At 38.5% G+C, this 27416-nt stretch overlaps 1 protein-coding gene across 11 annotated transcripts in view; it reads right to left on the bottom strand.

Moving 5' to 3' along the window:
• celf5a (cugbp, Elav-like family member 5a) overlaps nt 1-27416 on the bottom strand; it is a 237618-nt gene that overhangs the window by 99982 nt on the left and 110220 nt on the right. For all 11 annotated transcript variants that reach the window (XM_032572040.1, XM_032572045.1, XM_032572037.1 and 8 more), the window contains exon 3: nt 11231-11279. In XM_032572040.1, coding sequence (XP_032427931.1) covers nt 11231-11279 — 49 coding nt within the window. The remainder of the gene's footprint in view (nt 1-11230; nt 11280-27416) is intronic.

Raw genomic sequence — 27416 nt, 5'->3', positions numbered from 1 at the left:
AAAGTAAACAAGAAAGATGTGAATGCTATCACTGCCTTTTTCCACCCTGGGACTGGTTATTGCTTGAATCTGGACCGCCTGCTTTGATGTTCCTAATAAAATATCCGGAGTTGAATCAGCTGACTCACGTCTCCTTAATCAGAAAAGAACACAAAGTTTTTCAAACCGTAATAATTTTATAAGAAATTTTGTTCTTGTGTTTTTATAACTTTCATCTGCTGAGTTTACTTTATACTTAGATAACATAGTTATTAAAAAACACTGCATTACCACAATTTGATAGGCATTTAAGTGCCTATATAAAAAAAATTCAAATTTTGAAGTTAATGTTTTATTTAAATGGAAGTCAGATATTGGTATACTTTTCCTATGCAACTGCTCCTTTGCACTCCAGAGCTGACAGATCTAACTTCATTGATTCTGACCGCAACAGATCATAAGTAAAAGATCTTATGAAAAGGCTGGGCGAAACTGGTGGAAGGGTCATTATCCTCAGTCCTGTTTGTAACATGAACTGAAGGGCCGCTCGAAGAAGAAGACAGCATTGTTCCCGAAGAAACATAGCAAAGCTATATTCCAATTTCCAAATGCATTTAGCATCACATAACTTGCTTTTTGGAGAATATGATGTTCTAAATTAAAACTTACTAAAAGATTGACCACTGCGGATGTGACGCAATAATATTACTGATAATAATTCAAACTGTTGCTTATTCTGCTTCATTTCCACCTCTGCAGCACAATCTGCTCAGGTGTGGTGGCAAAGTATGCTGAGATGTCATGCAGCCTGATGTCATGCATAGAAATGCAGACTTGTTGAGTAAGGTTGTGTCACAGAAACAAATCTAAATTTGAAATAATTCAGCTCTCAGTCACCAAATGTTTCTATTCTGAAACCGACAGAACCACTGTAGACTTTAGTCACAACATTGTTTGACATGTGCAACATCAGAACCATACATGGTAGATGCACAAACAGTTTTTTTCATCATAAATGTGACATTTTTCACACTGTACATCCCTGCATATTTTTTATTTATTTTTTAATGGCCAAATATTTGCCAAATTAGAGGAGAAGGATGTCAGCTCACTCTTTCTTGTTAGACAATTTCAATTTACATTTATAATATCAGACTGTAAAATGTGTTTTCAAAAACACTGAAATACACACATAGATTGAAAATCATTAATGACTCCTTTTGTGTAATTTTTAATGGATATAGAAAGCTCTAATGAATGCACCTTTAACTATAAAAACTGCATATTTACTTTATTTTTGAGTGACATCTAGAGGTCTATTCATTTATTTAGGCTTTGCTTTTCTCTGGTCAGGTTTTATTCAGTCTGAAGCTACTTCTAGTCTTCGCCCTGTTATTGAACATAAATAGGGCGTTTTCTGTCTACAGGGGGCTTTGTGGAGCAAAACTGGGACACACGATTCAGTACTGGGGAGAGACCAGACAGAGAGTCGGGAGCAAGCTCTGAAATTTTGGCAAAGAAATTACCAATGTCCCAGAGGTGTGTCTTGTTATCTTAGCAGAAGAAGTTATTACAATGTTGTACCTTACAGTAACTCAATAAACAGTGTAATTATATCCTACTCTAATTCAAGCTGAAGTGGACATCGAAGATTTTACCGATTATTGACGAGTGTTATATTTATGTGAGTGTATACACATTTTCGTGTGTACATGTGCTTCAGTTTGTGTTAATCTCCTCCCATCTGCTGGTGGACCTTCTCTCCCTGTTCAGAGCCCTGTGGTGCCCCGCCCGATCTGCCAAGCCTGACCTCGCTGTGTGCGAGTCGGAGAGAGTGTGTGTGCCCAAGCTTGTGTGTGGGTTGCTTGATGAGCCCCGTTCCTCTTGAAGTGGTGTCATTAAAGCAAAAAGAAGAAGCAAACGGGTGATTGCAGTGATTTGGCAAAGGTTGCAAAGAATCTGTCTTCCAATCAGAGCCCTCGCCTGGCCCCTTCAGCTCCACTGCAATCACAGAGCGCCGAGTCTGACGAGAGTGTGCATAACTTGCACACACACACACTCACCCCCACGCACAAACCTCGCTATAGCTTATCAGCTTAAGGTATGAGCTTGGCCTTTTCTGCAAAAGCTGTGGGACCATATTCACATCACATAAATGAGTTTGTCAAATAAAATAATCTGTGCAGAGGAGAAAAGGCATGAATCAATAACATAAAATTATTGCAACAATACTTTTTTGCATTATTGAGCAACATTTAAAGACCTAAGGAGTCCAATGGTATTCAGCCATTGATGCACAATGAGGAAGATTGCAAGTCTGAGACAAACTGTGAAGTATAAGGGCTGTAGCATGATAGGTGGGTGTTTTGTTGCAAGAGAGACTGGTGCACTCTACAAAATGGATGTCAAATGGAAAGAACACCATGCAGACATATTGAAGCAACATCTCAAGACACTATCAAGAAATTTAATGTGTTGTCTCAAATGGGTCTTCCCAATGACAATGATCCTACGGATGCTGAGGTTAACTAAAATGTCTGACCCAAAACACACAGTTTAAAGGCAATTTCAAAATATACTAACAAAATATGTGTAAACTTCCCTTGAAAATTTTCTTTAACATTAAACTGATATTAGAGAAATAAAAATATTTTTGGTAATCCCAACTCACCTTAAAGAAAGGAAACTTCTACTCACAAAAATTTTAACAAAATAACAAATTTTGTTATTTTGTTATTTACCAGATGTTACCTATCTGGTATTTAAATACCAGATAGGTATTTAAATACCTATCTGGTATAATGACCCAGATACATATCAACACAGTTCAGAGGAGAGTTCACACAAGTGTGTGTAAGAATTTCTTCCTGGTTATTTCTAAATACTGAATAACGTTAGCAGGTCTGTCTATGATTGGCTTAATTATTCCCACAAGGTCTCCAGCAACCATCTTCACTGCCTTAATGTTTTTTTTCTGGATGGATATTAAAGAATCTCACAAAGTTCTTCAACTATAACCTCATGCCATTAGTTTGATTCCATTTCTTTTTACCACTAACTCTTTGTATGTTTTTTTTCCATGCCTAAAATCATCATTCATGATAAACCCCCAATCAACTGTGCTCATATGATTTTAATTAATACTAAGAGTCAATAAGAAAAACCAAAGAGACAGAGAGAGAAAAGGTAGCATGAATCACATATAAAACCAAACACTAAACTGATCTGCAGTCAGTCGTTCCCCCTCAGAGTTGTAGTTACTATAATGAGAGTGGCATAGGAGATACATACAAAAGGCCACTTCTTCCCCATCTCCATCCCTCTCTCAAAGAAGACAAGTTTGTTTCTCAAGGTGATTGTTGCAGTGATAAGGGAGAGGGTGTTATTAAGGGTGACAGCGAAGGGGCTGAGAGGCAGCGGCTGACTGGATAACCTTGTCCCCATCCCTGCCTCGCTTCCTTCTGCATGATCTCCACCACTGGCCTGCCCTGCCTGCTTGCTTGTCTGAACACAATCTGCTGGCTGGAATTACCTCGCAGCCCCAGGAAAACTAAACATGATTTCTGACCTTTCCTTTCTGTGTTCAACAATAACCTTTGCTGATCCGCCTACGCCACGAGACCACTGCGACGAGTGAAGGGGACAGAGCGGGAAAAGGGTGTGCGTGCGTGCGTGCGTGCGCACATGTGTGCTTCTTTAAATGCTATTCAAGACAGATGTGTGTTTAGCTGAATATGTGCATGTATATTTATAGGCGAGTACAGAGGGGAAATAACTTAAAATAACTTACCAGCCAAACAATACAGTAAGTGCTTCCTTAGAGAAGTTGGTGATTTTATGTCTGTGGATTTATGGCTGAATTTAGATCCGAGCCAGAACTTTTTTTTGTGTTGCTCCACGTGCATTTCTCCAGGTACTTCCTCCCACAGTTCAAAAATCTGCATTTTAGTTTAATTAGCCAATCTAAATTGCCCTGAGGTGTGACTGTGTGCATGTATGACTGCATGTTGCCCTGCGATGATTCTGTCCATGGTGTACCCAGCCTTTCAGCCATTGACTAAAGGCAAAGGCCCTCTCCATAATCCTGCAACCACAAAGCAGGTAGAAAAGATGGTTGAATGATTTTGTTTTAGGCTAATCAACAAACTGGATGCTGCTAAGGGATCTTGGAGTAACTTTAGGTATACTAAACAAAACTAGAAGGATTCAGAAAACCTTTATTTATAGGATAAATCAGTGCCACTTCTGCATTTTGATAGCAATAAATTCAATATACACTCTCCTTGTTCACGTAAACAGAGTGCAATCTTCTAGAAAACATGTTGCTGAAGTTCCGGCTACAGATGGTTGTGTTTATTGACATCTAATACAAGGCTGAATCTTAAGTCAAAGTTGCCCAACTTCTATTAAAACACACACAAGTAATATAGACAATATCTAAAGTATTTGATCAAATAAGAGAAACCACTCATGTTACCATATATGTTTCAACTTATCAAACTTTGGGAGAATACAACCTATAGTGATTAAAAAAAAGTAGCAGCAGAGTCTGTTAAGCCTGTGATGTTTTACAGATTTGACAATGAAATGGAGTATTGGATTTAAGATTTTGTTTTCTTCGTGTCAGCTCATATTCTGATTATAGCACAGAAGTTGCTGTAGCGTTTTTGCTTGTAGCAAAAAAAAAAAAAATTAGATGCCATGTTTGTAGAGAATATGCATTTTCCATCTAGCTAAACTCATTACATCATTAGTCTGGGTCTCTTCTTGTTCTTTGCCTTGTCAGCATGTTTGGTGTTGGTATTATCATTAGTCGTTTGTTAGATAAGGCTAATTGATCTCCACCTACCCTGCATATTACTGAAATGTTGTGATCTACTTGTTCCACTGACTCTGCAAAACTGCTACATGCTCAGCACAATTTGACCCAGAGGAGCAAAGCGTATCCCTAAAGAAATTATTTCATCATCTCTTACTCCGTGTCTCTCATCCATAAAACCTAATTCCCCTCACCCCTCCTCTTTAAAAGATGCTACTTCATGCTGATGTGAGGGTAAATGTTTGCAGGCAGAGTGACCTGAACACCCCAGGCCGGTTCTGTGCAGTTAGCTGTCTGAACTCTTGGCAAGCGAAGACTATCTGTATTGTTTGTGTAAGAGCTAAACTATAGGGGATTTGGACAAGGCACACGAGCTCTGAATGTGGAACCCTGAGCTGGCCTTAGCATTGGATTAGTTCACCCTGATCCCCACCACCTCTGAACATGCTCCCTACTATTTCAAGATCTCTTCATTTATGCCCAGCCAAGCACATTGTGGTCAGTAATCTATAGTTCTCTTCTCTCCAAAGAGAAAAGATATACACCCCATCCCTCTCACTGGTTTGTCCATACTTTTCTCTGTTTATTTTGCACTTGTTCTTTCTCTCTCCATCTCCTCCAGATAAATTCCCTTCCCTCACCTCTTTACTCTTGCCATTCCCCGTTCCTCTGCTCATCCCCCCTCACTCTAACTAACTCTCTCATTTTATTCCTCCTGACTTCTCTAAAGGGGATCAGTAGAGCTTACAGGCCTTCCTGCTTGGGTCATTATCGAGCTGCTCTGACAAAAAAAAGCTTTTTAGAGAAGAAAAAACAGAAGCACACTGCCGATGTTTAATACATAGGCTATGCTTTGTGTTAAAAGTTTGTTATCAAAACCTTAACAAACACCAGTAACAACAGCTGAAGCTCTGTTCTCTCAATTTCACACTTTGATCTCTTGCTGAGGATCTCCTCTTCTTTGTTTCATCACATCTCCGATGTGGAGAAAATCTGCCTGTTTATTTGCTACACTCAGACGTACGATCCAACAAAACAGTGCTGATAGGCCGACAGTTCTGAACACAAGTCTGGTAAAGAAAAAAAAAAGAAAAGAAAATCAATCCAGTGAGTAAATGCGAATCCAGTTTATGGAAATGTACAGTAGAGTGCCGGCCATATTTATTGGGACACCTATTATAAATGTGTAAAAACCTCTATAATCAATACTCATTTTATTGAAGTATAATCTCACTGAAAAATACATCAGTACAACTTTTAGTAAGTGATTTATAACTTTTATAATTACTGATACCACTAATATGCATCTGTTTACTGTTCCCGCTTATCCTTGCTGGGTCGATGGGGGTTTGGGTGTGCCCGTCTCCAGCAGACATTTGTATAACCTGGACAAGTCGACATACTATCAACAACAATAAAAAATAAAAAAAAAATAAAAGTCTCTCACACTCTCCATTATTTCTAAAGTGCATTTAGATCGACAAATTAACCAAACATACAGTTGTAAAGTTGCACAGGCCTGAGCACCTCCTTCAGTGTCAGGAGTGGCAAGGAAAGATTTAGAGGGTTTTTTCTTCCACCTGCTGTTGGATTCTACAACAGATTCCTCTGCAGCTGACCACTCACACACATAGGCTAAGACATACACATATGCAACACACATAGTAGTTTTCTGTTGAGTGCTATTAAGTACAATATGTATGTATAGATGGATGGATGGGCATATTTTTCCCCCAATGTGCTTTTCTTCCATAGTACTTAATATTGGTATGCAACACATCAAATACTTTTTTGAATACCAGGAAGTAAATCATAAAAACCAAGCTCTGGTGGACTCTTATGGATAACTGGAAATTGGTCATCACTGAGCCTCTCAGAGGGGAAACGGTCCAAATCAATTGCCCAGATCAACAGAAATGGTTCAACAAGCTCAAAATCAACCCTCTTCTGTTATCTCAGTCTGAGCAAAAATCAAGTGGAAAACCTGTGATGTGAGCTAAAGTGAACGCAGGTACAAGTGATCAACAAGAGATCTGGATGATCTAGAGAGATTACAGAGAGGAAGGAGATGGCTTATTGATTGATTGTTTGTTCGATTGTTGGATGGATCTAAGATTTCTCTTAATTATTTCCAAGCATGGGATGTCACCCCTATTGAATAAATGTATTCAATTATTATAATGCAGTCAGTTATACGTTATTTGGATTAGTCCAAAGTTTTCAGTTTGAGAATATGCAATTGCAACAAAAGACAAATTGATTGTAAGACTTTTCCCTTTTTACATGTCTTTACCAGGGGTTTCAATAAGTGTGGTACCATATAACCTGTAGCAAACATGTTCTTTTGTGTTCCCGTTCTCATGTACATCAAACTTCCCACTGGGTGTGTTTGAATGAGGGAGAAGGCAAGTGCGTGTGCATGTGTGTGTCAGAGCCAAATGTACTGTATGTGTTTGTCTGTTTGTCCTCTCTGTGTGGGTGTGTGTGCGTGGGCGGCAGGCCTGCCTTGAAAATGCCAGAGCCTGTTTCTAATCCAGGCCTCCTCAGTGGGTTGCAGCTCTCGCTGTGCCAGGCAGGCCTGCTGCAGCACCAACAGAGCCCCAGCTGACAGCTAGTCTGCTCTTGTTTCTGCCTTCTGAACAATCTCTAAGCTAAAAAAAAAAAAAAACCCTAACAATGGGTTAAGCTGGAAAATGAGCAAAGCCAAGAAACACAGAGAAAAAAGCAAATGCTCTAGAAAACCATTTAGCCTGTCAGCAGGATAGGTCATGAACTGAGAAAATATGATAAAAATACAAAATCAATCTATAAAAAGGAAACAAAAGGAGGCAGGTAGTAATGGTGAGCTGCTGAGGGATGTGTGGGTTTTGGTAGCAGGTTCAGGATGAAATCAGAGTGGTTAAATCTGATTCATCCTCTGTAAAGACGCCAGGCTCTCTAAGGAGGTGGTGAATGGCGCTTCAAAAATGAACTATCAGCTGCTGTCAGTGCCAGTCATCAGTGCCATGTGTGATGGAAAATCAATCTATATCATATCAGAGGACCTGTGAAGAGAAAATGAGAAAGACAGGTCCCTGCTGCCTCCTCGCTGTGTCTCTTTAAATTTCTGCCCAACAGAAGCATCCCAGAAAGGCTCGCGTCATTGGTGACGGAAACGCTCGCCATGCTGGTGGCTCAATGTGTAACGGCTGCTGTTCTGCTAGATTAGGTAGGTGATTGGCCATTAATATTCATTTCACAGTGTGTCTTTGTTAGGTTGCAGCAAGGGCTGCCGGAGTGTTTGGATAGATTTACTCTACCATGTATATTTCCCATTAATTCCAACAGAAAAGATTAGTTCCCCATGTTGATTCTTTAGATGCGCTGTCATAGTTTTCCTATTTTCCATATATTGATAACATATCTAGGAGTCGCATGTTTTTTGTTTTTTTATATATAAGAAGTATGAGGAATATGTTCTGCTGTCCTCCAATTTGATGACTGGACAGATTTATGTTTCCACGGTGACTACATCCGGCAATATCCCGATCCCGCCTGGCCCTGTCTGGTTTTAATAACGTTTGAGAGTTCCTCCAGGAGAAATGAAGGTCTAGCAGGCATAAAATCCCAGTAACAGGTCCATCCCTAATGGACAGCAGACTGGCACAGGTGATCTGAACTGCCTTCGCCATAATGAGATTAAGGGACTAATTAGTCTGACTATGTGTTTAGCTGTGACAGCGTTCGCTCAGGAATATATGCCCCCTATCGGACTAGCAGTGTGGCCCACTGAGAGAATAGGCCAGACTGTGTGTGTCCCCGGTGTCTTTCCCTCTGCTGTACTGAGAGGCTAATTAATATCTTTCTGCATTCGCTCTCCCAGCTCCTGTGCGCCATGCTGAGCTTTAGTCCTGCAGTTATTGGTTTAGATTCTGCCACTGGCAGCTGAATGAGTATCAAAAAACAAAAAAAAAGTAATCTGGGCAGTTTAGACGGGAAAATATTGCAATAATTAATCACTAACATAAGAATTACAGCAAATGAGCAGCTATAGCTTGTAAAAGTAGACTGTGGAGAAGCATCAACATAACAATCATCTGCTTCAAGCTACAAAAGCAGCTGAAGACAGACAAGCTAAATTATGTTTGCCAATGACTATGAAAGGAAGTCAGGCCTGCCGTTTAGAAGCAAAATGAGAACTGGAGATTTAAAGTGACAATTTAGAGATGCACCAACATAATTTGTATTTTTTATTTTTGGTAAAACGGACCATTAAAGTGCTTACTGGTCACAGCAACACCTAATGAAGAGGCCATACTGTCAGCTGTTATCAGGGAGGTGTTTAAAATTGAAATCAGAAGTAGACACTGATAACAATTTTCATTGTGGCATGTCAAGATCTGCCTTCAGTTCATGCAGGCTGCAAGAGAGTGAGAGAGAGCGAGACTTCAGAGGATATCAGGGAGCCTGAATGGGCTCTGGTATATCCTCGCAACTTCTATGCACCTGTTATGCTACATGTTAAATTTGGAAGTATTGGCAGCTATCTTGATCTTAGAGTCAGTGTATAAATTACAATTTTCTGAAAATAAATATATAAATATAGGGAGACTACTGTTATACTACTGCTAATTGAACTAACCAACTTCATAATCATTTTCTCCTTTTCAATTTTTAGTAAATTATTCATAGATCTACATAGATTTTTAGTTCTCAAAGAGAAATTAGAATTTGCTAAAGCTGGTGGGTCAGCAGGTTTAAGATCAGATTGGAAACTGGCCACCAAATTCTGATCAGTGCAAATAAATCAATCTCCCCTTGTGCACTCTGTACATCACCCTTTTATCTCCACCTCCTAACCTGTTAAAGTCATGCCTATGTTTGATCGCCCCCTTGGCACCACTCTGACCTGTTCATTTAGAATGATGTGTAACTCTCAGGTTTGCTTGGACACTCATTTGTTCCTTGGTGCAGTACCAGCTGCTGGGGCCAGTAAGGGACCCCATACTGACCACCATGTCCTGGGAGCCCTAAAACCGGCCACTCTCAAGCAAGTAAAGAGACAGCTGAGTGTCATTGTTAATGTGGACACACAGCACCACAATGGCAAAATCAATGGACCTATAGGGGACATCAATCTTGACAGCACGAGACCCCTTTTGCTCATCTCACTACTCTTCTAAAGCTCCAAATGAATGGCTACCAGGAGAGCAGGAAGAGAAAGAAAGAGGAACGGAAAGGAGAGAAAGAAAGAAAGCTCAAGGCACTGACAGTGATCTTTCACTGGCCTTTCCTCCATTCATCCCGGGGGGGTTTGCTGTCCTTTGAAGATTGTGTGCATCTGACCGACAGCCAAATGGCCAGCCATCCTAATTCACCCAAAACAGGCAGAGGTTTTTAGGTAAAACCTCAGAAGTGCAGTACAGCAGCTGTATGCATTTGGCATCATTTCTGCATTTTTGCATTTTCTTTTTTCTCATTCTGTTTTCCCACTTCCAAAATTATAATTTGCACTGGGATGAGATGGACTGGAAACAGGATTCCTCCTTTAAATAAGAACAAAAAAAAAGCCACTTGCTTTGTTTGCTCAGAGACACATGAGATGTTTACACACACACAAAAAAAAATAAAAAATAACAGTGAGGTTCATTGTCTCTGCCACTGACTTGAAGGACAGCTGCTCAGAACATTAACATATATGCAGATAGGCAGAGAGTAAACGAAAGCCTCCAAAAACAGGAGAGATCAAAGACAACAGAATTAAGGCCAAGTAATGAGGATGTTGGCAAGCGCTTTGCAAATTTATTGATTGTTTGGCAAGCTTTAAATGTTGCTACTCCATTTTCTCTGTGTCTATACTGTATCCTCACAAATCAAGTAGGGTGGGCTTTAACAAGGCCCTGTTGTGGAAATGATTTTAGGCGAGAGACTAATCACAATCTCATTTACACTTAAACAAAAATGTATTTGAAGGAAGAGAGCGCGGGAGAGACATGGGCAGTCGGGGGAGCCAATCACAGCCCCACATGTCCTCAATAACCTATTCTCTAATCAATTACAGGCATAAAAGCGGGAAGCTGAACAAGACTACAGGAGATTAATTCTCAATTCAAAAGGATTTGAACCAGAAACAAACAAACAAAGAAAGATGACAAATATAGATTGGAATAGAGATGCCATCAAATCTGCTTGTGTTTGATGTCACATAATCTGTTTAGTGTACATGCAGACACAGTTTGATTTGTCGTTCAGGATTGAGTTGCTAGCATTTATGAACAGCATGAGGGATAAAAAGGTTTGGGACAAAAAAAACCAGTACTGGTTGAGGGAAATATTGCATACAGAGCAGCGGAACGGATGAGGTCAGAAAGGGAAGAGAGAAATTATTCCACTTAAATAGGATGGAGAGAAAAAGAGGGAGATGAAAAATGACGAAGAAAAGAAGACAACTACCTCCACGGCTCTCGCTGTCTGCCGGTTTCACCTGGATGGGGCGGGTCATCTGGAGTAGACGAAAGACAAAGCAACAGAAAGGTTAGCGTCTTTGCTACAAGCTAAGAAAGTCAGGGTTCTCTCGAAACAGATCAAAACTTCTTGGCAGAGGGTGGAAACTAACACACTAGCATCCTTCATTACTGCATTTCAGTTTAACGAAAACAGCCTGGCCCCTTCTGTCTTCTATACAGAAGGTGTGTGTGCATGTGTGGAGGCTACATCTGTCCATTCTGAGGTTTTTCTCAGCAGCTGCAAGGGATACATGTGTGTCTAAGAGAAAGAGGCCAAGACAGTCCTAATAAAAGTGAATCCAGCCACAGGAGGAGAGAGATCAATGCGGGCCTATTGATCCAGGCCCTTGGGCTGTGGAGAGCGTCTGGCTGGGAAGAATTCTCTGGTTAGGAGGCTCACTCTAATCCACTGGACCCTGATAAGAATGGCATTGCCTGGATTAGATGCCTGTGTCATCACAGCCTTTGTGTCACGCTCATCTCCTTCCCCAATATTACCTCTTTCTTTTCTCATTATTTCTGCTCAAGCCAAACACTTTCTCTATACTTGTTGGGTCCCGTTTGTTTGGAGGAAAATGTAAAATGATAAATGATGAGCTATCCTTCCAACCTGTCTTTCTTTTGTCGTAGAAGATTTTAAAATTATACTTTCCGATTATGTTTGTACTTACAAGGTGGTCTTGTTTTTTGACAACGTCATCAAAGTCTTGTGAATATGTTGGCAAAATTTATACTTAGAATTCAACATCATAAGCAGAAATGTAAAACCCAAGAAAGACCAATACCCAATACTCTCACAGTTTGAATCTCCAGCTTCAAAATGTTTTATGAGGATTTTATGTGATAGATAAAACAAAGTAGTGTATAATTGTTGAGTGGATTTGTTTTAGAAATAAACTTTATGATGTGGGGCATACTTCTGTGTTCAGCCCACTTTACTAAATATAATCCAGTGCAAACAATTACCCTCAAATGTCATAGTAAAGAGATCTATGTGTAATTTAACCCATTTAATCCCACCGGCAACAATTGTTGCCAGACATTTTTTTAACTTCTGGAAGCTCTAAAATAATTGTTTTGACTTTTGGCAGCTAATTGAAGCTTTTAAATCAAATAGAGTGTCTACTCTAAGCAGTATAAGTTTTATGTATCTAGTGTGAAAGGTCACATGACCAGACCTCTTTACTTCCTGCCTGTGACCCTGGAGGTAAATGTCTGTTTCAAACCAGTACAAGAGGAAGTCAGTAAAATATTTAAACAAATATAAATAAAATGTTTTGTACATACGTTCTTTCAAGTGTCTTTTACTGATATATAGAGAAAATTGTATCCCTTCATTCATCTTTTGATCATAAGATCAAATGTAAGCATGGCAACAATTGTTGCCGCTAGCATAGTACATAGACGGCACTATGCTATGTGTCCATAGCTTCGCTGCGTATTTCATATACATTGCTGTTCCCACACAGCTTAAAACTATCAGAAACCATCAAAAAAAACCTGCAAAGTTATAAAACTGTCCCCCTTATGTTAAGGAAAAAAAGTGCCCCTTTGTTTTGTTAAAATGTGTTCAATTTATTGTTGAACACATTAAAGAAATTTATGCAAAATTATTTTGTGTTTTAAGTTGGAATAACTTTTAAAATTGGATTTTGGCCCATTTTGCAAAAAGTTTGGACACCCCTGGTTTAAATTTTTAATCCGTCTATGATTAGATCCCTTTTAGACCAAAATGTTTTGCGTGGTCTAATCATAGACTTTAGAACCACTTCTATTCAATGTATGCATAGCATTGACAAAATAAGCTGTACTTGTAGTTGAGTTAAGATTTGTTCTTCAATGGGAAGCTGGTGGAGACACAAACAATACAATTTGAATATGGAATTATTCAAATTGATAACGGTGGTTCTAAAAAGTGTTTACTCATGTTAGAAAAATACAAATGCAAGTTCGAATTCATTTACAGTTCACTTCATTCTTTTCTATTAAATTGTGTTGGTCTACCATATAAAATCCTAATAAAACACGTGGAAGTTTATGGCTTTGACATGACAAAATATGGGAAGTTCAAGACATATAAACACTTTTGCAAGGCATTATATTTCAGTATTGTTTTATTTAAAAAAAACATTTACCATCACAAGGCCTTCCCAGTAAAACCATTTTAAAGAAATTACCACGAGATAGTTTTTCTTTAACCACATATGTACATTTGACCCATCTTTCCATGCTGTGTCTTTTTTTTTTTTGGTTCAATTCCTGAACGAGGATGAAAAGGTCAGATTTAAAGACAGGGCAATCCAATAAAAGCATGACATGTTCAAGGAGAAATACCATAATGGGATTTTAAAATGTCTTAATAACATGGTGATGTATGGGGGAACCGGGCCAGGCCCAATTCATTAAGTGCTAAATGTATCAATTTTCACCTTGAGGAACTGAGTAACCTTCCTTTGCTGAAATTATTCCATAAATTTGCCCACTGTAAATAATAACTAGCACCAGTTAAGACTTTGTGGGAAAGCAAGGAGGATGTTGCAGGCCTCTGAGAGTTGAGGTTTCAGCTCCTTGTTTCTTGAGTGGCTCCTTGTCTGCAAGTGCTTTTTCTTCTCTTGTACAACATAAGCTAAGTAATTCTACAGTATGGCAATGCCAAGCTACTCCACAGCATGCACGGATAGATTACAGCATCACAACCGGATGCATGTTGAAAGCCTAAAAAAAGCATTCTCATATGGGAGAAAACAACACATTCATTTCAGACCTCTTTTCTATTCACAAAAAATAAATAAATACTTCTCTGATGTGGACCTTGATTATTTAAATAGACAAAATAGATTCAAAAATGCAAACTTGTTTAAGTTTGAATGTGCGAGGAGGAACTGCTGCTCCTTCACAATAGTACAGACTCAGGCAGCTCCATGGGGTGAATGTGTGGGGGAGGAAACTCTCTCCAAAGCTAGTTACTGTTCAGCCTCCAACATGCCAGCTTAATGGTCTATTTATTTGCCCGAAAGCAATGCATTATGGTCCCGAACAGCTGATGGCTCTCAGTTCGTTAAATTTCCTTCTAACACACGGAGGGGGGAAAAACATATTTCCTGTAGAAATTAAATGGACATTGTGTCCTCCTTTATATGTATTTTGTCACCGGCACAGACAAGGTAGATCTAATTTAAATACATTAAGCACTACTTTCTCCAAGAAAACGACGCAGTCAATGCAGGGTTACTTTTCACAAAAGCCGGGCATATACACTAATGGAAAAAAATTGGCAAAAGTATGACGTGCCTTCTCTAGAAACAATCAGTCAATATGGTGAATATGGTGTTTGAATGTTACCTGATAATGTTAAAGAATTCAAGAATTAAAAAATATAAAGTATGCACAAGAATAAAGATGAAAGAAGTACAGTAAACAACAACTGACAATTTTGTTCTGCTAACTACACCTATATAATGTTCTCCGTCAAATACACTTACAGTACTCCAAAATTTATAGCAGTGGTTCCCAAAGTGTGGGGCACGCCTCCTAGAGGGGGTGCAGTGCCATTGTAGGGGGAGCGCGGGAAGCGGTATGGATGAATGAAAAAAAAAAACAGTTACACAAAAGTGTTTCACTGTAAAGATGGTTTGTAGTGTGTTTTGTTGCAACCTGAAGTGTGAAATAAACTTCAGTGGAGTTTGAAAACAAAATATGTGTATAGGTTTATGTCTGGTTGAACGATGTGTGTGCCCAGTTGATTTTTTTTTTCTTTTTTGGGGGGGATTTTATTGTAATCCAAAAGGGGGGCCCAGAAAATATTTGGGAACCACTGATTTATAGTATATGAATTTGTGATTCAAGTACTTTCACTTGTCTATAGATTTTAAAAAATGTGATTATATTTATCACCATTTTGATTTGGACTGTGGGCACTGTAGGTTTTTCCCATTAAGATTTTACTCTCATCTACTTACTTACCCTAGGAAATAATAGTTTGTGTCATAGAATAAACAAGGTGTTGGAAATGTTCTTAAGATTTGTTGGTCCGCACTGACTTGAAAGAATCACATAATTGCTGCAAGTTTTTTGGCTGCATTTCTTGTTCTAAATGCTCTGACAGATTGAGTTGTGATGGCTGTTGAAGCCACTGAACCACAGTGGGCTAATTCTCATGTTCAATAAGCCAGGTTGAGATTATTTGAGTTTTGTGATCAAAAACAGTTTTGATTAAAAGAAACTTTAATACCCTTTCTTCTTCACTCTGATTGAGGATCAGAACTTGAAGAAGTCATCTTCATTAGGTCTAGACACCTAATACGCTGACTTATTGCCGTGCTATGAGCTGAGTCGGTATTTTAACAACTGAAAAAGCCCCCAAGAAAGAGGCTGGTGAGGGTATATTACATACATTAGAGATTTCATAAGAACAAAGAAAAAGAAAAGAAAAATAACTAAAACAATCATAATTGTTTACAGCAAAATACAAGGTTTTTGTTGAGCTTTTTGTTGAGCTTTCTGTCCTGTTTTGAATCCTATAATTTTAAAGTAAAACACAATGAATAAAGTTGCATGCTGTAAAATATGGTGTTGAAAGGAAAAGGAGACACTTTTCTTAAGAATAAAACACTGCTGCTTTCAGTAACATTGCCCTTTAGTCCATTTAAATCTCAAACACCAAAACCAGGTAGACATGAAAGAGAGCTAACCGTGTTGCTCTAAGGACTCAGAAGGGCTCAGTTCACAACCTTCAAATGAATCTACCTTTATTCTCAGAAAAAATACTCCTTGCTTTTTTTCTTCTTTTTGCTATGAGCCTTTCTCTTCCTCCATTTCCCACTCCACAAAGCTCTGCAGCTCCAAGGGCTTTGACAAATCTAAAGTTCCATATGCTTTTATTGAGCTGCCTCATTTGCCCAGTTAAGCCCCCAGTCAGTTGAATTAAGCTCTTAGCTCTAGCATGAAGCTTTTTCATATGGAGGGTCAGATAGAAACCCCAGGGCCTACAGTACATAATGTAGTGTGCAATCGTCCTGGAAGATCCAGCTGCTTTGTCTGTGTTCATTAATCTTTAAGACTGATGGTTGGCTATATTGTTACTTGAGCTAGATATAGTTGATTGGGAACACCGAAATTGGATCTCTGTTCAACCAACATAGTGGCATTACACATATCTAAGTTCTTAGAACTTTATTAAACTTCAGTATCTAGCTGTTGTGTGTTTTTTAATATTGGAGCAACACTAGGTGGATTTGGGTTCTAGCCCTGATAGATGGCCCTTTGATTTCAAATTATAAAAATTCAAGTAGTATAAATACGTATGTTATGTTTACCATTAATGTTATCACAACACCTAAATAATGACCTATTGGTCACTATTTCAGGTTTCAAACCACTCTGGTTAATAGTTTCAGTGGTAGACCTCTGCTTGTACAAATACAAAAATGTCTCTTTCAGTTAACTGGTATTTCTCAGCTTTGTTACAAATGGGAGGTTTGATGAAAATGAAAATCATCTGATTAGAGATGCCTGCCAATTTCTAAGAGTGTATTTTGCAATAATAAAACTGACATAAAGATGGCAAACACATAAGCTTGTGTTACTACGAACTAATAAAACTTCATATTTAATGATCAGTGTATTTTCATTGGTTGTTGCTTCAAGTATGCAGCCCTTCATCCCCTATTGTGAGTGGTTGTTGGGCCAACAGAGTGGGTTTATAAGTCGTTTTATTCCTGCTGTTTTTATGGCTCTGCAGTAAAAACAGGAAAAGAAAAGAAAAAACAAGAGATGACCCAGTAATGACCCGTTTGCTCCTTCTTAGGCCGAGCCACTGGACAAAACGACTAGTCAAACTAATTCACAGGACTGATTGCGTTTCAGTTATTCCTCACTGCATTTTTTCCATATCATCATTCGTTAGTTTATTACTTAATCACTTTTATTATTATCCCTTTCCCTTACACAGTTGTGTCCAAACTTTTGGTCTGTACTGTATATATATATATATATATATATATATATATATATATATATATATATATATATATTCATTATTTTGTTAGCAATTAATTATTCTTATTAATTGTTGCTGATAATTAAACCAATTATTGTTGTGCCATTACCAAAATGGGCTTGGTAGAAAAATCACAAACTATGCAGCTCCAGCACCTTCCCACAACAATAAAGCCAGTAAATAAATACATTTACTGCAGGTATTGGCCATTTACTTAAAAATCATATTACTTAGAAATAAGGAAGTAGTTGAAAAACACTTATGCAACAGCATTTACTTACAGTAACTTACTGCAATAAAATGCTCTAACAGCCATACAATATGTGTGATGTGTTCTGGCCTTCATTCAGGTTTAATATAGAGTAATGTTTGTCCTGGGATCATTAATACACATTAGTGGGCCATCAAAGCTCATATTGCTCCAGTGCTCAGTAACATGAGCATAAACACCCCCCATCTGACTGGGCCGTTTCGGCTGATATAATTAATATTTCCAATTATTGATCTGAGGGAGTGCTGAGTAGTGACTGTCCGGGGCCCCTGGCTTCATCTAATAAATCTGTAGTGTATGCAGTGGGAAGGAGACAGAGCGGAGAGGGAAGAGGGACCGGGGGGGTGGAGGAATCACCAGGGAGGAGAGCTCCTTAATGGCTGACAATCATGAAGAGTTTGGTTGAAATTATAATAGTTCATTACCAATAAAATGACAACTTGGCATCATTTATTGAAACGGGTTGCTCAAGCTTGATGATCAAGTATGTTTCATTTCACCAAATTAATTGAATATCAAGAAGAATTGCTGATTTTTACATGAATATCCAGTAGCTTTATACAGAATCCTCCAATTGTTTGCACACCCAGTAATGTACACAAAAACCCTAAAATAAATAATTATGGAGACCTGGTGACCCTAAGATGCAACTCTTTGCACCAGTTCCAACAGTGAACTTTTAATATATTTTTCTTACCCTATTTTACCACCCTCCTTCCTGTGAATGGTGACAAGATTAACTTTCCTTCTTATCCTGCATCGTTTGTCACAATTCCACATATAGTGGAATAGCAGCACAATCTATTGAATTGCAGCCGGCAAAGTGTGCAATAATGCAATTGTGAAGAACTGCCCAGATGTAATAGTTGGTAACCTGTTATATTTTGTGCCCATATATTCAATCTGATTGCCAATGATGTATTTGGCCAATTAACTTGACTTTTATGGTCCTTCCTGACCTCTTTCAATCAAGATCTTAGTTACCAGCATATAAAGCTAAAGGAGAATGGTGGGGATAGCACAATGTTGATATCATTGTAGGACTAGTCTACAATAATATTAAAACTAATTAAACTAATTAAATGTTTTTCAAACATCATGTAGCCCAAGTTCTATTTGCTTAAAACATTTAATTTATTGCATTTATCTGAAGATATGGTTGAATAGTTGTTTTCTGTAGACATTGTCTAATTTCTTGTAGCAATGTCCTGACTTACTAATCTTAATAATTCTGTTTTACTTTAATTTTATATTCTTCTGTCTTGACCATTTTGAAAGTGGTTAGAAATTGGGGCTCTATGCCATAATGAATTTGTATTCCAGGATTGCCTAAATCATGGATTGCCTACAAATATTCCAACTTTACATGGTAAAGCATAAATAACAAAAAACAGTTAAGTTACATGTATTTCATGGACGTTGTAACAGGGGTAAACAAGAAAAAAATACCTTGTCAAACAACATTTCTTGATGCTAGACTTTTGTCCCTCTGAATAACTGTGGCCAAATTACATGGAAGCTCAGCACTAAGATTTTGCTCCTTATTTTCGTTTTTTGTAAAATTCTTAGACATCTCTACAAGACATTCCAATAATTGTAGCAGGTGTAGTAGATTAATCTAGTAAGTAATGATATGATGCATTTTTCTAGAGAAGAAAAATGCATGGTGGCATACAGTTTTGGTGGAATACACTACTGTTGCAAAGATGCAAAAGTTTCTCAATTAAGTAAATATAGCAGATGGGAAAAAGCAGGCTAGAGCAAATACTGGACAATTTAAATCCTCTTAAAAAGTATAACCGACATGTTCATGCTTCACCTCAAAGCATATCACTTAGGAAGCTATTAGAACAATGATCCATAGTTGCTTAACATAACACAAACCAGTAAACTATGACAAAAATAGGTAGTTTTGCTGTAGTCTTTGTACCGCCAATGATTAGACTAAATCTGTGTGAGCATGTTCATCTGGGAGAATGTTTGTGCAGGTGATTTATAATTTACTCATATGTGGAAATTTGCTGGCGGCAGCAGTGTGGTGGTCCTGATAAGAAGCATCAGTCGGTGCCGAGTAGATGGCAGCCACTATAAGCTTTGGGATTCCTATCAGAACCAACAGGATTTAGAGCTGGAGGCACTGACATGGACAAAAAAAGACACCTGCAGACCTCAGCAAGTCACTATCTGATTTGCAAGTACAAAAAGTTTTAATTCAAAAGTACAACAGACAGCATGATGATCATTTTTAGTGTAGTATACATCCAATAAAAATTAGGACACCCTCTTACAGACCGTATTCTCAACATATTTATGATGCATTTAGACACATAACCCTTAGGTATGTAGGTTCAACTTGCAAAACCAAGCACTTCAGGATTGTTCAAGATTGTTGTTTTTTGGACAGACGAGTACATACAACCTTTTAGGGGCAGAAAAAAGAAGAAAAAAAACTCAGGATCTAGCCAGATCACAATATTACAATCAACCATAAATTCTACCCTTTATCAAAGGGTATTGAGGAAAATGTGAGACCATCTGTGAAAGAATTTAAACTGAATATCTGTATGTTATAAAATAACAATGACCAAAACATTGCAGTAAATCCACCAAGGACTGGCGAAATTGTAAGAAATGATAAGTCCTGGGTCAAGTCAAATCTCTGAATTCACTGAGATGAAGTGGAGTGTTTTGAAGCAGAGTGTACATCCAAGAAACCTTTCAAACATCTAACAGTGATGTATGGGGGAAGCTGTCCTCACACCACTGTCAGACTAGACTGCAATAAGAAACATCTCACTCAGTTATTTTAGCTAAAGTGGGTACACTAGCCATAAGGAGAAAGGACTCTTGAAGGCGTTCTGGAAGAAGGTGGAGTCAGACTCTACCTGATAGGTAGAGGGAAAAATATTTCCCCACAGATGAAAGATATTTTTGCTGACATCTTTTGATTAATGAGTAAAACAAAGTGTTTTTTGTTCATTGAGTTCAGTAAAATTGCTTTCATTGGCTGAAATAAAGTGTGATTGGACAGCAATATGTTTTGAATGTTTTATCTTATTAAATAATTGAGTAATGATGTTTTTCACTTTTATGTCACATGACAGTATCGCATGACTTTAGTCTCTAAAGGAATTTCAGTAGGTTTTTATCATCTGTTCAATCATTTTTTACTTAATTCATTATTTAAAATTATTTTTTAACAAGTAAATGCAACTTAACAAGGGGGGAAAAAGCCTGAAAGCTCTTTTTGGAACCAACAGTTGATAACCATCTGTTACTCAAAGTGCCTCCTGTACTACACTAATCAACAATGGTGCCCCGGCTCACTTACAAACATGTGCAGTGCACAGCACCATTACCACCAGCACAGCTACAACATCTCTTGATTTAGACCATTAGACCTTCTGTTGTCTAAAGCCATCCAAGTTCCTGTTTATCTCTTCCCCAAAGCACAAACGGTCTCCCAGAAACAGCCTGAAGTCCATCTACCAAATGCTTTCCAAAACACTCTCCAACGCTGTCTATTATCATAGCGTTACAAGCTGGAGTGGTTGGCCAGCTGTCTGAGTGCCACAGTCCTCATTACACAGATAGCAAAACTCAGCACTTGTCAACAACTCTTGAAGGTGAATGTCACACATTAAAGAAAACACCACAATTGCAGCTTTCCATGACTCTGAAGACAAACTTTTGTATTTGTGTTAAAAACTCTATTTTAACACTTAAAGCCATCCAGTCCTAACGGGGAGTTCACATATTACTGTCTACACCCACCACATCAACTCTGAACCTCCCTCAAAGGACATTGATATAGCTTTTAGTCTTGCAGAATGTAAGCTTTACACTTGCATTTGTATTAAAGACTCCAAACTCCAATAAGACTAGAGCTGCAGACTAGAGTGGGTGATAGAAACAGCGTGCAATCATGAGGGGGGTGAATATATGGGGATTGAGCTAATGCCCAAATCCTGTCCTGCTGAGCTTGTAACAGGGCAGTCAAGAGATAAAGAGACCCAGGGAGCGACCAAAGTTAAGGACAAAGAGAAGGCAGGGATCTTAGAAAAAGGAGCTCTTTAAAGAAGTGGAGAAAAGGCAAAAACAGAAACAAAAGCGAAGGACATTATATCTTCCGAAACCCTTCCTTTGCCTTCAGTTTCTGACTTATGAGCAACACTTTCGTTATCAGGAGAAGGGCATCGCTCCCAGACATCTTTGGCATGGCTGCTTTTCAAGCCCAGAGAGCTATTGACATGGTGTGTTACTGTAATGCGTGAAGCAGTGGGAGACTCATTGTAAATCTGTGTCAACAAATGCTGGAGCAGCAGCGAGCTCAACCTCACTCCCCCCCTCTGTGTGCCTCTCTCTTGCATTTACCGACCTATCTAATGAATCTTATCTGCACAGCACACTGGAGGCTTAAGCTTTTGGTGGGCTCTCTCTCTCTCGCTCTCTTGCTCTCTTCCCAAATGGACCGACACTTCGACTTTCTTATTCCACTTAGTGTTTCACATGGTTTGGGCTTTTCAGAGGAACTTTACGCACAAATATTGTAAGATTGTGTCAGTAGGCCACATCCAGTGGCTTCAGCAGGATAACATCTGGACAATCCTCAGCCTGAGCAACAGTACAGGTTGTGAGTAAGCAGAAAGTAACAAAATAGATATGTTCCATGACAGAATGTAAGATCTGAACTTTTGTATGTCAGGCTTCTTCTGGCTTGACTATTTGCTTTAAAGATTATTTTACCATTATATCACTGAGCTAAATTGTAGTCAAAGCACAAAATGGCCCATATCAGTTTTGCATTTGTAACCAGATTTCAAATGTTTAACTTCTACAAGAAGATAAATGAGAGGTTTTGTTTTTATGCGTCTCAATAACAAAGAGAAATTTTCCAACCAATTTCGTGTTCTTTATGAGAACTGTAAGATTTTTGCTTTTCTAGTCATTCTGACCACTCAAAGTACTTAACAGTTTATGACTCATTCACTCAGCATGATTCGCACACTTATACAGAGATCAGTGCAATTTGGGATTAAGTGCCATACCCTTCAACATATAGGGACGTGGGGCTGGAATTGAACCTGTGGCTTTCTAAATGCAAGACAGCTATTCTTCTCTGTGAATCAGTCACTCCACATAAAGACAAAATATTAAAAGTGTTTGTGTCCCCCCACATGGACATCATTTTCCATGAAGGGAAAATGATGTTCTTTTGACCCAGAAATCCTGCTTTCTGGGTCAAAAATGCTTCAGATCTCCTTCCTCACTATGAATCCAAGACCTGGATCATGGTCTATCAGAACCTGAAAAAATTCAAAGTCCTTTAAATGCAGTGGCTCCAGATTAGTACAGGTTCTATACATACTGCGTTAGCAATAAAACTATCAGAGAATCATGCTAACAACATCTAACCATTGTAAATTCAGTCCACAAGCAAGGTGTGCAGTAGTTTGGCCATGTCTGCAGAGTGAACTCTGACTGACAACCACAACGACTCTAGATTTAGAATTGGCTACCAAATAACTATCCACAAAATAGTTAAGACTGATGGAAAAAAAAAAACACATATGCAAAGCATACTGAGGATATATTTATTCTCATCTCAGTTAAACTAAGGCAATAGCCATAGATTAAAAAAATAGAAAAAATTCCATAATCACCATCTAACATCCTGGGGTACCTTCTGCACCAGCTAGAGGCAACAGAAGAAGGTATGGCCTACCTTTCGGTGACAAAGGTTTCAAGATGGGAAATTGGATTAGTACATTTTGAAAAAGACTAAGTTTCACATTTACGCAAGCCAGGGTTATGTTAAGTTTCAGGAAATTTTGCAAACTTCTTTTTTTCAGTAAGGGGCTAGAAGTTTATTCTGACAGCATTTAATTTTCTGTTCTGTGTCATGTTCCCCGAAGCCAATATACACCCACACAAATGATATGGTATCGTTTTTTCTTTTTTTCCTGTGCATCACTTACTCATTGGCAACAACATTTTTCTCCATCATGCGAGTTGTTTTCTGTCACAGAGCTAAGCTGTGCATGCATGATTAAGAAAATCGCTTTAAACTTCCATGTTGTACTATACAGACTTAGTTTCTGCAGCTCTGATTACAGCAATATAAATGACAGCACAAAACACAGTGATTAGCTGTTTGCATTCAGGATTAGTGACTCACTGTTGTACTTTCAGGCAAATTAAAGTGAAACATTGCCTCTGACAACTTGGAGAATGGAATACGTTCACTGAACATAATCAAAATAGTCTATGAAACTGAGATATTCATTATATGTGACACGTCACAAAAAAATTGGGACCAAGTTGCCGGAGCGCAATCGGAAAAAAAGATAAAAACACAAATTCTTGAGAAAATAGTGATTGTCATTTTAATTAATTATTTATTTATTTTTTTTCTAAATTTACTTATTGAAGTTATGGAAAAGTCATGCCGTGCTTTAAATGGCAGTTTCAGAGGTTTTAAAATGGAAAACTTTGTGTTTCAATTCAGCTTGTTTACAGAGTAAATCTGAGCTGTTTTAGGATGTGGGGGAAACTCAGAGCCAATTAAGGTTTTGGGATTTATTGGCTATTCTCACACGTTTTTTTTTTTTTGTTTTTTTTTTATTAGGGCTAAAATGGCTTGTTAGACAAATATATATTTTCACAAATTCACTTTTTAAATGGCTTTTCAAAGTGAAATGATCATGAAGATTTGATTTTCTTTTAAGAGACATAGGTCTCATCGCTAGTTGACAATCAATGCTTGGGCGTCGGGTTTTGCAAAGTAACATAAATGATCTTTGTTGATACCTCCAGGTAGCTTATCAGGTTTGGGGACAATTCTTTTGAAAAATTCAGAGCTTTTTTCTCAACATTCTGGTTTTCAGAGAGCCAACATTCAAATGGTCATATCTTCTTAATTTTTCCTTTTGATTTCATTCTGTTTTAACATTATTAGAAAATTTAGAATTCACATATTTAGAATATGTAAATAACTCAAATACCCCCTGGGGACACTTTTGCCTGGTTTTGTCGTGGTCAGTCACATATGTACTCACACATATATAAACTTTCAGTATACATGGACGCACATAAACACAAACACGGTTAACTTTATGGTTCCTATAGCCTCAGTGTTGAGCCCCGAATGCTCCTACTGCTGTCACAGCAAGTCCAGGATTGTGACAGATTACTGCCTGCTGCCCTGACCAATAGGAGCCAAAAAGTGTTTCCTGCCCACTGACTCATAATTCTTGGAATACCTATGTTGAGATGACATTTCTTTAATGGTCCCTGGACCTCCAGAAGGAATCCTTGTCATGGGCAGTATGATTGCCTATTAGAAATTCTCCAGCACTTGCATTTTTCCCTGTGCACCTTATGCCACCCTTCCTGGGAAGAAGAAGGGGGGCAGAAGAAGAAGAAGAAGGCAAAGCACAATAGAGACAGAATCAATAGAGAGACACAGTCAAGCATGTTGGATTTCGTTTGAAGGAAATTATCACAATAAAGGATTTACTCATAAAACAAGAAGTCAAAATATAGCAAAAGAAATTAAGAGAAAAACTTTTCACTTGTAATACTGCTTGTGAAAATGCAGGCCATGAGAAAACCAGGAAAAAGTCTCCCAGGTGACGTTTTAGGTTATATGCAAATTCAAAAGTGTTGATTTCAATCTTTCCAATGTTGTCAAACAGAAATCCGTAAAAAAAAGATGTGGCCATTTGAATGTTGGCACTCTGCAAACAAGATCAGCAAGAAGACAACCATCAAAGTTTCAGAAAGTTGTCCCCAATCTTGATCAGCTACCTGATGGTGTTAAAGGCTGTGAATTTATATTGCAGTAACCCCACTCCAGAGCAATGACTGCCAACAGATATGACTGGAACATGTGCAGACAAAAGTGAGCTTTTGCCTTTTTGAAGTGAGGTTACACTAAGTTATTATTGATAATCATTCCCTTAACTTTTAATTTTTTTTCAGTTAACGTTTTTGGAAAGTAAATCTGTACACAGATTGAAAGAAACTAGCAAAGTAATCAAATGCATACCTACCTGTCTGCTTAATCAACTGATCATTAATCAGCCAAGATCATTTTCAAACAACTACGAAACTTGGAAAGCATAAGCACATACCAACTGTGATGATGTTGCACAACTTATACTCAGACACAAAACTCAGGAGTAAATTCTGTTCTTGATGGAGCTAGAGTGGATTAGCAAGTTACAGGTGATCTGGCTGAGAAGAATTGCTGCAATCAAACTTACTTTTGTCTCTAGATTGCAGATAATTTAAATCTGAAAAGACAGAATTATATGACAACAAAAGCTTAAAAAGAAATCAGAACCATCTAAAATCAGTATGGACAGGTTAAAGCTTTGCAAAAAGAAAAGGTTTGTAACTGTCCACTGATTTGGTTCGACATCTCTTGAGTATGCATTTCAATTTCAGAGTCCAGATACTAAGACTGATACTCCACTATTTAGTCACATCTGTGTTAGCTAAAGATCAAACTAGGTGATCGATCACTTTTATTCAATGGAAATTGGAAAAATTTGTCTTAGGTAGAGTTGCGAGGGCATGCATATTTGTACATGTCCTTCAAAAGGAGTACTGTATGCCACGACTCTCAGGATCGACATGGACCTGGCCTACTCTGTCCATCCACTCCAAGATCCACTCCCAGCATATCAAAATGCCATTTCTCATACACCCTCATTGCCATAGCTCACACACAGTTTTCTGTCACCTGCAACTTCTCCTGGTTCCACCACACTGCCTTCTTTTTCTGCCATTGGCAGCAAACTTTGTTTATCTTTAATCCAGGCACTTGGAGAAAATCCACATTTGTCCATAGATGCTTTTCCACTGGCAAGTTGCACTCTAACAAACTAATGTGCGGTTCACTTCTACCCCAGTGGTGAGAGTCTCCATTACAGATCTGTTCCTCACTATTGTAGGCAGGCCATGAGCACACAGCGGCTGTGGTCAACTCTTCACTGATGTTTGCAGCGACACTCATCAAGGGAGAACCTTGAGGTTGTGGTCCTGATGGACTCAAATAAACTCATATTTCATTCCACATAGAGCCACGCAAGGTCTGCTAAAGGAAAAATGAATCTGGCCAAGGCAGACCGGAACCAAATCAGTTGGAGGCGTTCCAGTGTAAAAACTAGTGGAAAAGCACCTTATAAGTGCATTCTGATTTATAATGAAGAGGGGAATGGCTGCTTTCTAACCTCTCTTAAACACCTTACCCCTTCATTCGCACCTTTGCAATTCTGGTTCAACCTTGAACTGCACAGAACCTGGGGGCCAGGCAAGCAGCACACTGCCTTGACCTCTTGCCATTTCTCCAAATCTGCAGCAAACACACTCTGACGAAGTGAGAACAAGGAGCACTGGAGCGGAAAACTCATTGGAAGTGTCTCTGTTAACTCCCACTCCTCACTGCATCCTACGGCCGTCTGTGGTTTATTTCATTGAGAAAGGTTTGGAGTGGGTGAGTGAACGTGGTTTGAGGCAGTGTTGCGTGCTTGTGTCCAGAACCGTTCGACATCGTGAGCGCGGAGGGAATAACAGAAGTTTTGTTGTGTACTGTATGTTGTGTTGGGAGGACAGAAAATGGAAAGCTTTGAGGGCAAGACGGTGCTTTAGGAGGCACTCACAGTGAACTATACTTTGGGATAGAAAAGGAGGGATCTATGTTGCAGCACAAAGAAAAGACAATCTCTAGCGGCTGTAGTTAGTTGTGAAATCAACTATAACTATTGGTAAGTGAAGGAAAAATACACCCCAACTCCTACAAATGCTTTTAAAAAAGAGTTACCATTTCCTCATAGATTACACCTTTTTGTATTGGTG

The sequence above is a fragment of the Xiphophorus hellerii genome, chromosome 9 (genome assembly GCF_003331165.1).
Source record: "Xiphophorus hellerii strain 12219 chromosome 9, Xiphophorus_hellerii-4.1, whole genome shotgun sequence".
Lineage (NCBI taxonomy): Eukaryota > Metazoa > Chordata > Actinopteri > Cyprinodontiformes > Poeciliidae > Xiphophorus > Xiphophorus hellerii.
The sequence above is the reverse complement of the archived record's forward strand: the minus strand, read 5'-3'. Positions and strand labels throughout refer to the sequence as shown.